The sequence below is a fragment of the Onychomys torridus genome, chromosome 23, assembly GCF_903995425.1.
Source record: "Onychomys torridus chromosome 23, mOncTor1.1, whole genome shotgun sequence".
Lineage (NCBI taxonomy): Eukaryota > Metazoa > Chordata > Mammalia > Rodentia > Cricetidae > Onychomys > Onychomys torridus.
Genome location: NC_050465.1, coordinates 59,345,727 through 59,355,401, shown reverse-complemented (window position 1 = coordinate 59,355,401; position 9,675 = coordinate 59,345,727). Strand labels below are relative to the sequence as shown.

The window sequence follows — 9,675 nt, the reverse complement described above, 5'->3', positions numbered from 1 at the left end:
ATCTTTTCCAAGTGACTAACCTGGGGATCACGTTTCTTAAGGTCATGACAACCAGCACCTGGGCTATCTGATGGATTTTTCTCTGCGAAAGTAGTAAGTCTGAGAAAGCAGAAAGAACTTTTAGAAAGGCCTGCCAAAACAAAACGGAAATGAAGTGTAAAAAGCTGTTAACGTCAAGAACTCAGTGGAGCCAAGTCACTTGCCCAAAGTTGCGTAGGGCCGCCTGGAGGCTAACCCGGGGGCTCTGGGTTTTGTGCTCCGCAGCAGCGGGCAGTGGTCGCGGCGAGAGCTCACTAATAGTGACGGCGCTAATGACGGAGCCGCTGACCCGGCCGGTGGCCGGTGAGAGGGGGCAGATTCTCGCGTCGGCTCTCACAGATTGGCTGCGCGGCTTGGCGCTGCCGGACAGTCTACAGGATCGGCACCCTGGGGCTCAGGCTCTGTAGTTCTCGGTCCTCGGCCTCCCACAGGTGTGGGCGAAAGCCTGCCATCTCGGCCGGGGACCAGCAGGCGGCGGTCTGCAGTAAGGGGGTCTCGGGCGACCAGCCCCAGCAACCCAGCCCTCCCGAGGCTCCGGGGTGGCGACGCTGGGAGGACAGCGGAGAAGGCCACGGACAGCCGCTTCTGAAGGATTGCTTGGACCTCATTCACCCTCAATCGGCACACCTGCACCATGGGCGTCCACATGACGCAGGTGCAGTCGAGGCACGCCGTGACACCGCATCCTGCGTCCCTGCTTCGGATCTTGGGAATCCGAGGCGTCTGCTCAAAACTAGAAACGAAAATGGGCCGCTGCTCCTAACCCAAACCCGACAGGTGAGGGAATCCGGCGCGGCAGGGGAGGGATCAGACTTGGCTTCATTCCTGGGGGGCCACCTACCCTGACGGGGGTGTGGTCTTTAGACCGCCCCGCCCCATGGCGGGCGGGCTGAGCGCGCGGGTCCCGCCTCCTGCCTATAAGAGTGGTGCGGCACTGCAGCTCCGCAGATCTCACCGAGACCCGTGACCCTGACTCTACGTGAGACGCACAGCCCTGATTCATCATGGTGAGTGAGGCCCCACCAGGATCTGTCTGGTCCTGTAAATGCCCCGCTCCTTTGAGAAACTTCCGCTAGAGAGGCTGGGGACCCTTCGCTTAGCATTCCGAGTCTCCGGGAGATGCAAGAGTTTTGCACTTCCCCCCACCCCTCCTGGTGACTTTGGCCTAGTGTGTTGTCCACCTTCAGAGTCTGGGGACCTGGGGAGGATGCTTCTTCACTAGCAGAGAGGAGCCCTTCTGTGGTGCCCTCCTGCCCTACCAAGCGTCTTGTGCCCCAACCCTCCTAAGGGGAGTCACGCGGTCCTGCACCCAGTCCTCTCCTCGGGCGGCTGAAGACCTGCTTGGCTGCCCCCGCCACCCATCTATCTATCCCCTGAGTCCCTGGAACTGACCGAACACGTGCTTGGCGCCGGTTGGTAGAAGGGGTTACTTAGTACCGCACCCCGACTTCCTCTGTGTGCCTCCTTCCCACGTACACCCCCATACGTGACTCAGCACCCCCTTCTGAGCCAGGAGGGGTGGCGGGAATGGGGTTTGGCCTCGGGAGGCCAGCGGGCCCCTCCTACGGGAGCATGGGTGCTTGGAGGACGGGCAGAGACAGCTGGCGCTGATCGACAGCCCTGGCCGAGGCCAGGTTGGCTGGGGGGGGGGGGGGGTGTACGTAGGGGGTTGTATTTATAGCCCCGGAGCGGGGGCAGAAACCCAATCCGGGCTTTCGGCTGGGAAGTAACTGGAAAGACTCCAGTAGCAAAGCTAGACGTAGGGCCCAGGTACAGATGGCTCTCCCCTTGCCTGGTGCGAGAAGCAAGGCGGGTTTCCTCAAGGGCCTCCTAGCAGGTTCCGCTTCCTTTTCTGGGTACTTAGAAATTGCATACCCCCCCACCCCCTGGCCATTTGGTTGTAGGAAGGGTGCTGCGGCGGCGGCGGTGGGGGGTGGTTAAATTATGGACTGCCTGGCCGGAGCCTCGGGCTGCCAGTGCGCCAGCATACCTGTATTGCCTGCACCTGCCGTCAGCGCTTACCCGCATTATTGCTGCTATTTCGGTGCAGGCTGAGGCGGAGGATGGAGGTGGTGAAGCCATGCAGAGTGTGGGGGTGGAGGTGGGGAGAGGAGGCAGATGGGATTGATTCCCCAAGGCCAGATGGGATTTAAAGGTGGTGGGGGTTACCGCATTCTGATGGCCAGAATGGGTCAGCTGATACCAGATGGAAGGTTGAGACACCTTTTTGCCCACAGGAAAGAAGGGGAGAAGGCTGTGAGAAATTTTAGTTCATCTTCAAAGCAAAGATTAAACAAGTAGGGTGCTGGCTATAAACCGTAAAAACATATTTTAGAAGCTGCATGGATTGGAAGCAGTTGAAAAGCCTGTGTCTCTGTCTCTCTCTGTGTCTCTGTCTGTCCCTCTTGTCTCTGTCTGTCCCTCTGTCTGTCCCTCTGTCCCTGTCTGTCCCTCTGTCTCTGTCTGTCCCTCTGTCCCTGTCTGTCCCTCTGTCTCTGTCTGTCCCTCTGTCTATCCCTCTGTCTCTGTCCCTGTCTGTCCCTCTGTCTCTGTCTGTCCCTCTGTCCCTCTGTCTCTCCCTCTGTCTCTGTCCCTGTCTCTGTCCCTGTGTGTGTCTCTGTGTCTCTGTCTGACTGTATTTCTGTCTGACTCTGTCTGTCTCTGAGTTTGTCTGACTCTCTCTCTCTCTGTCTCTGACTCTGTCTCTCTGACTCTGTCTGACTGTCTCTGTCTCTCTGTCTCTGTCTCTGACACACACACACACACACACACACACACACACACACACACACACACACCCTGTTATAGTTGCTGCAGCTCTGCCTGTCATGTGTGCATGCCCTCTGTCCTCCCTCAGGGTCCTGTGGATGTGACAGGATTATACAGCTCTCACTTGATAAATTCTCTACTGAGAACTAAGCTAAGTGGTCGGTCTACTGGATGGAGGCCTCCAGTCTCGGGAGCCCCTGTGCTGAGACTGGAGAGGCTCCCAGCTGCTTCTGACCTCTGTCAGCTCCAACCTTACTGTGCTTTTACCAACTGAGTAATCTTAGCTAATAGGTGGCAGGCCAGGAGAGAACCTCATTTAGTGAGGAGTTGTGGATGTGGCACTCATGCTGTGACCTTCTCTGTATCCCTCAGCGTGAATGCATTTCAGTTCATGTGGGGCAGGCAGGTGTCCAGATGGGCAATGCCTGCTGGGAGCTCTACTGTTTGGAACATGGGATTCAGCCTGATGGGCAGATGCCTAGCGATAAGACCATTGGTGGAGGGGATGACTCCTTCACCACCTTCTTCTGTGAAACTGGAGCTGGGAAACACGTGCCTCGGGCTGTCTTTGTGGATCTGGAACCTACTGTAATTGGTGAGCAGGGGTGGGTGGGGAGGGAGTGGGGGTGCACTCTAGAGGAAGGTCGAGAGTGTCTCTTGAAGTGTCTAGACTGGGTTTTTGTGATCTTGAAGCCCCTTGACTTCATTTGATGATGAAGATGGATGCTGACCCCGGGCTGGCAGAAGGATAAGCTAACTATGTATGGCTTTAGCTGCTACTCTGAGGGTGGGGAGGAGGAGGGTCTCTGCTGAGCATAGCTTTGTGCTTTTTGTCTCAGCAAAGTGATGTATGGTCTTTCAGATGAGATCCGAAATGGCCCATACCGCCAGCTCTTCCACCCAGAGCAGCTCATTACTGGGAAAGAAGATGCGGCCAACAACTATGCTCGTGGCCATTATACTATTGGGAAGGAGATCATCGACCCAGTGCTGGACCGGATCCGAAAACTGGTAAGACTATAGCTTGGCAGGGTGGGAGCTTTGGACTCAATGTTCAGGACGTTTTCAGATCCATTTCCAGGATCATCTCTAGCTGTGTTATAGAATTCGGTGCTGTTTAGGGGGTCAGTCAGCCTTTGCCCTAACTTCTGAGATACTTTAGGTCTCACAAAACTAGAAGAAAATTCCTTAGGTCTTTCCCCTACCTATATTGCTCTTTCTCCTTGCCTTTCAGTCTGATCAGTGCACGGGACTTCAGGGCTTCCTAGTATTCCACAGTTTTGGAGGGGGCACCGGCTCTGGCTTCACTTCCCTGCTCATGGAGCGGCTTTCTGTTGACTATGGCAAGAAGTCCAAGCTGGAGTTCTCCATTTACCCGGCTCCACAAGTGTCCACAGCTGTAGTGGAGCCCTATAACTCCATCCTCACCACCCATACCACCTTGGAGCACTCAGACTGTGCCTTCATGGTAGACAACGAGGCTATCTATGACATCTGCCGCCGTAATCTGGATATTGAGCGTCCAACCTATACCAACCTCAACCGCCTCATCAGCCAAATTGTCTCCTCCATCACAGCTTCCTTGCGCTTTGATGGGGCCCTCAATGTGGACCTGACGGAGTTCCAGACCAACCTGGTGCCCTACCCTCGCATCCACTTCCCCCTGGCCACCTATGCGCCAGTTATCTCTGCAGAGAAGGCCTACCATGAGCAGCTGTCAGTGGCAGAGATCACCAATGCTTGCTTTGAGCCTGCCAACCAGATGGTGAAGTGTGACCCTCGGCATGGCAAGTACATGGCCTGCTGCCTGCTGTACCGTGGAGATGTGGTGCCCAAAGATGTAAATGCTGCTATCGCTGCCATCAAGACCAAGCGTAGCATCCAGTTTGTGGACTGGTGCCCCACGGGCTTCAAGGTTGGTATCAACTACCAGCCACCCACCGTGGTGCCTGGGGGTGACCTGGCCAAGGTGCAGCGTGCAGTATGCATGCTGAGCAACACAACTGCCATTGCTGAGGCCTGGGCCCGCCTGGACCACAAGTTTGACTTGATGTATGCCAAGAGGGCTTTTGTACACTGGTATGTGGGTGAGGGCATGGAGGAGGGTGAGTTCTCTGAGGCTCGAGAGGATATGGCTGCCCTGGAAAAGGATTATGAGGAAGTAGGCATCGACTCCTATGAGGATGAGGATGAGGGAGAAGAATAGACAGATACTTGGAGCCTATTTTCATTGTGCTCATTGCAAAATCCTTTCAAAATAAAGTCTCCTTGCACGGTTTCTTGTCCCCTTTGTGACTGCTTGAGTCCCCTTTTCTGCCGTGGCTGCTACTTCCTGCTGTTTGCCACTCTTGACCTTTTAGCCTTACATGGCTGAGGGTGGGCCCGTATTGAGCCCCAGAAAGTAGGAACCTAAGGACATCCAGGATAGGAAAGAAACGAGGACTAAATCTTGGACCTTTCTGTGTACAAACTATTGCAAGATCCGAGTCTTCACTTTTCCAAGTAGGACCTGGCGTCTGGTAGCTTCTGTGGTGGATGGCTGGGCTGCTCTTGCTGCTCCTCCTTCCCTCAACAGCTTTAGAAGCAAGGCTTGGCCCAAGCTTCACTGTACACTGAGGGTTTGGGAATGGGGGCTGGGCAGGCCCAAAGTTCCTGGGCACAGAGCCACCTCACCAACTTGGGGGCTGGGCAGGAACAAGGGCAATCTCCTGGCGGTTTGTGCCATGGCACCTCTAGCAGCTCTGCACAGCTCGCTGTCTATCTTGCTTTCTGGGGCTGCTATTAAAAGTCAGGACGTATCCCCTCTGTTTGTGCTTTCTTTTGGCCTCAGCCTCTGCTTGGACCCAAGGGAAAAATTATACTTTGCTAATAGGCACCCTAGGACTCAGGTTGACGTCAGCATGTAGGGGTGGGCATGGCTTGGGGGAGGAAGCTTCAAAATCTCCAGGAGAGCCAACCCTGCCCTTGCCTCCCCTCCCTGGTGATTCAGGGACACAGTGCCCTTCCCTGAGGAACTGGTTTAAGGCCCAGCTAAGGCAGGGTGCCTGTTTACTCAGCAAATGGGGCAGGAAGTGCCTGCTGGATACTGCCACAGGCCACTGGCCTCATCAATTATTAACTCTGTATGGGCTAGTCAGGCAGACTGGAAAAAATGGATGCCAGCTCCACTCCCCTTGTCCTCAGCTGAGGAGGGAAGACCTGGTGTGCTTCCACCCAGAGGTCACAGACTTGGCAAACCTGCTGGGCTGGGCTGTTCTGACTAAGCTACCCACCTTTACAATGACAGAAAACTAGTTGAGTGTGCTTTCAAGGGGACCCTGGTCCTACTTCTTGGCACAGGCAGAAACCAGCTCAAGCTGGAGACTCTGGTTTTGACTAAGGCAAGCTTAAAGACCTGTCTGCTGCCAAGCAGCCAAATCTCAAGTATACCTGCCTCTGACATCACACACCAGTCCCTCTTCCCAGGCTATTCCCTTGGAAATGGCAACCAGACAGTTCATTATTCTTTCCCTCCAGACACAGCGATCTAAAATACATAGTCTGCTTTCACTTTATTCTCCTTTTATGTATTCTCCTGCTCCCAGATTTGGAGACAGAACATGATGTGTGCTCAGCAGTCCAGCTTTGAGCTCTATTTTCTGTTACATTTTCCCCCACCTCACCCTAGGCTCCTTGCCCAGGTGCTGGGATGAGAGAGCAGAAACGCACAAGGACCCACCATTCTTGCCCCTAGCTGTTAAGAGCCATCCTGGGTAGAAAGGAAGGAGTTCCAGTGAAGGATGAAAGCTGCTTCCAGGTCGTCTTCCCAACATGCCCACTGCTGTGATCAGATCTGGGTGGTGTGCTGGCCTGAAGTCGGTGGCTGCAATGCCTCCAACTGACTTAGGAGGACAGGAATGTGAGGGCGCTGCTGGGGGTCCACAGTCATCATAGAGGCCAAAAGCTGTCGCAAGGCCGAAGAATGCCTGTGGGAGGTGGAGGACAGAGACTGAAGGACGCCTAGAACTGACGAGATTCCAGCTCGACTGGCTCTAGGCAAGAATCAACAACGCTTGGTGTCGTCCCTCTTGCTGCTCACCTGGGGCTCTGTGGGATGTTGAGTTCATTCTGCACAGCAAGGGCCACACTGTCACCCTTCTGGAACACCATATCATAAGGGCCTTCCCCAAACATCATGGCATAAAGCACACAGCCTAGGGACTGAACATCATTTGGTTAGTTCCTGGAAGGGGAAAAATGGTATCCCACTTACTGCTAAGATAAAAGACCATGTCAGCTACAAATATGCCAGCCTCACCCAGAGGAACTGTTAGCAGGAGGCCTCTTCAGGCCCTGCTTAGTTACTACCTCCAGCAGTTGACCCAGTTCAGCCACAGAGATGACACCACTTCCTGAGAACATCAACAGTGATGGGTCCCAGGGAGGAAGTGGAGAGAGATGGAGACACAGTGTGGTTCTGGGGTTCCATGCAACAGAAACCAAAGGTCTCCTTCCCTCTATTCCATAGTAGCTACAGAGCCACACCCTTCTCCACCCAAGTTCCCACCCATATGCTCCTCACCCAGACATCAGTCCGCTCATCGATGACACAGTGGCTCTGCACAGAAAACAGCTCAGGTGCCCGGTAGGAGATGGTGCACCGCTGGGCTGCCCAGTCCTGGAAAAGTGTCCCCAGAGTGCAAAAGTGGAGCACAAGCCGCATCATGTGACCAAATTGGTACATGCATCAGAATGAGTTGGGGATGGGGAGGAGATGGCCAAAGGAACTTGGAGACTCTCTTACCTGTAGAGCTAGGGCCTGGCGTGAGCCCTCCACCTGGATACATGCTTGATTCATAGAACCCAAGTCCATTAAAACTGGCTGCCCCTCATCACCAAGCAAAATATTGGTGGGCTTCAGGTCCCTGGAGGAAAGTGAAAATGACCCAAGGGCATCCTGGACGGGGAAGCTGGGGTCTTAGGGAGCACCATGGGAAGAGTGCAGGGACGCCCCAATTCTCTTGGGACAGCTCTTCCCACTCGGTGCCAATAAGTGCATAAGGCCCTCCCACTGACCTGTGTGCATAACCTTTGGCATGAATAGCCTCAAGGCCTCTGCAGATACCCAGCAACAATGGAAGGATTTGGTCTTCAGTCAGGAAGTTGCCTTGGTCCTTCAGCCTTTCTATCTCATTCCACAGTGTACCTCTCTACAACACAAGTTGTCCTAGGTTGAGATATTTTTGAAGTCTCTACTACCTGGGGCTCCCTTTTATTCTGTGTCAAAGTCTGTCAACCTTTTACCACATACACTGTTACTGATCATCTGGGGCTTTGTGTGTCGAAATCATATGGGACCCTATGGTCCTCTAAACCCCAAATTTAAAATGGCCCAAACCAGGACATGTGTTCCCAGCACATTTATGTTTGACTACCCACAGAGCCCTGGGCAGGGCTGTGCAATCTGTTATTATCCCCTCTGTAGCCAGCAGCCTTTCTGACCTTGAAAAAGGGTAGTAGCAGCCAGGCTTCATGCTTAGCACCTCGTTCTTTCAGACAGTAAGCCATGAGGCGAAGGATGTTGGGATGCTGGAAGAGGCGGTGCATGTCTGCCTCTCGCTGGGCCTCTTCCTGGTCCTGCTGCTCATGACACAGGATTCGCTTCAGGGCGTAGAAGTGTCCATCATGTAATCCCTCCACTAGGTCCACATAGCTGAACCCACTGTGGGCCGAAGGGGTCAGTGAAGGACCATGGTCATCTCCCACATGGCTTGGACCCAGAGGAATTCCCTTAGGGAGGGGTGCCTCTCACATGGAGTGGAAACCCTCCCGGGATGTGGGGCTCATATAGTTTCAAGATTTAGGGTTTGAGCTCCTCGTGAGCAGGGACACAGAAATTACCGAGGTTCTATAGTCTGAGCACAAGATATTCAAGTAATATCAAGTAGCAACCAACATTTATCAAGTGCTTATGAGCCAGGCACTGGGTGACATGCTTTAATAAATATACTATCTCAGTTCTCAACAAGTCCCTCAGTGAGACATTATAATCATCTCCATTAAGCAGATGAAGAAACCAACAGTTGACTTAAGGTCACACAAGGTGGATCCAGGAGGCCAGGGTCCAGATTCCACTTTCTTGACCCATTCAGCTAAGTCGGGTGAGGAAGAATCTAAGGCTAACACTCTGGTGTTTCTATCATGTGCTGACCATTGTCCTTAAATGACCTGGGACTAGCTAAGTGACTTCCAAACACTCACCCCTCCCCCAGTTTATGGATGAAGAGGTAACGCTTATTGTCAATGATGACAGTTCCCCGGGAGCAGACACACAGTGCGTGGCCCATAATGTCTCAGTCATCCTCTTCAAGGATGGTCTATCTTCCAGGGAGAGTGGGCTCTTCCAGGCGATGGGCTGGGGGCCCCGCGGAGCATGCTGGAAATGAAAACAGCAGGTGGAGGGTCAAGAACAATCCTGAGAGCCACTGAGGTACCAATACGGAGAGCTCAGGTCCAGCTCCGGGAACCCAGATTCACGTCTAAAGAAAACAGACCCCGGCGACTCCAGCGCTAAGACGGCGGAGTTGTGGCGCTCCAAAAGCGTCAAGCCATGCTGCGTCTTACCAGGCCTCTTCCTTCCACCCCGGCACACCTTCGGCCAGGTCCCGCTCTCTCGCCCGTCGGGCATGGGGTGGCTGGGCAGGAGGTGCGGGACTCGAGCCCACCTCTGGCTGAGCCCACCCTCCGCCGCCCGGGACCGAATCCAGGGTCTGTAAGTACAGACTCTTCACTGACCTGGCTCGGGCCTGAGCAAAGGGCCAGGGACCGGAAGCCGCGGTGACATCATCAGTCCGCGTCGAAGTAACGGCCCGCCGTATCCTAGCAACA

At 54.2% G+C, this 9,675-nt stretch overlaps 2 protein-coding genes across 3 annotated transcripts; one reads left to right on the top strand and one right to left on the bottom strand.

The window, feature by feature from the left end:
- Positions 1–949: 949 nt before the first annotated feature.
- Positions 950–5,086, top strand: LOC118573404 (tubulin alpha-4A chain). The gene is made up of 4 exons (XM_036173697.1): positions 950–1,046; positions 3,181–3,403; positions 3,671–3,819; positions 4,043–5,086. Exons 1-4 carry the CDS (start codon positions 1,044–1,046, stop codon positions 5,012–5,014), a joined length of 1,347 nt encoding a protein of 448 aa, XP_036029590.1. The 5' UTR covers positions 950–1,043; the 3' UTR covers positions 5,015–5,086.
- Positions 5,087–6,335: 1,249 nt separating this feature from the next.
- On the bottom strand, positions 6,336–9,643 carry Stk16 (serine/threonine kinase 16). Of its 2 annotated transcripts, none has more exons than XM_036172781.1 (8): positions 9,583–9,643; positions 9,049–9,223; positions 8,290–8,509; positions 7,864–7,997; positions 7,592–7,712; positions 7,370–7,465; positions 6,887–7,008; positions 6,336–6,773 (listed from the first exon to the last, which is right to left on the bottom strand). In XM_036172781.1, exons 2-8 carry the CDS (start codon positions 9,132–9,134, stop codon positions 6,635–6,637), a joined length of 918 nt encoding a protein of 305 aa, XP_036028674.1. In that variant the 5' UTR covers positions 9,135–9,223; positions 9,583–9,643; the 3' UTR covers positions 6,336–6,634. The 2 variants fall into 2 exon arrangements, with proteins under 2 accessions (XP_036028674.1, XP_036028673.1); XM_036172780.1 differs by having other exon boundaries at positions 9,412–9,623.
- Between the last annotated feature and the right edge of the window lie 32 nt (positions 9,644–9,675).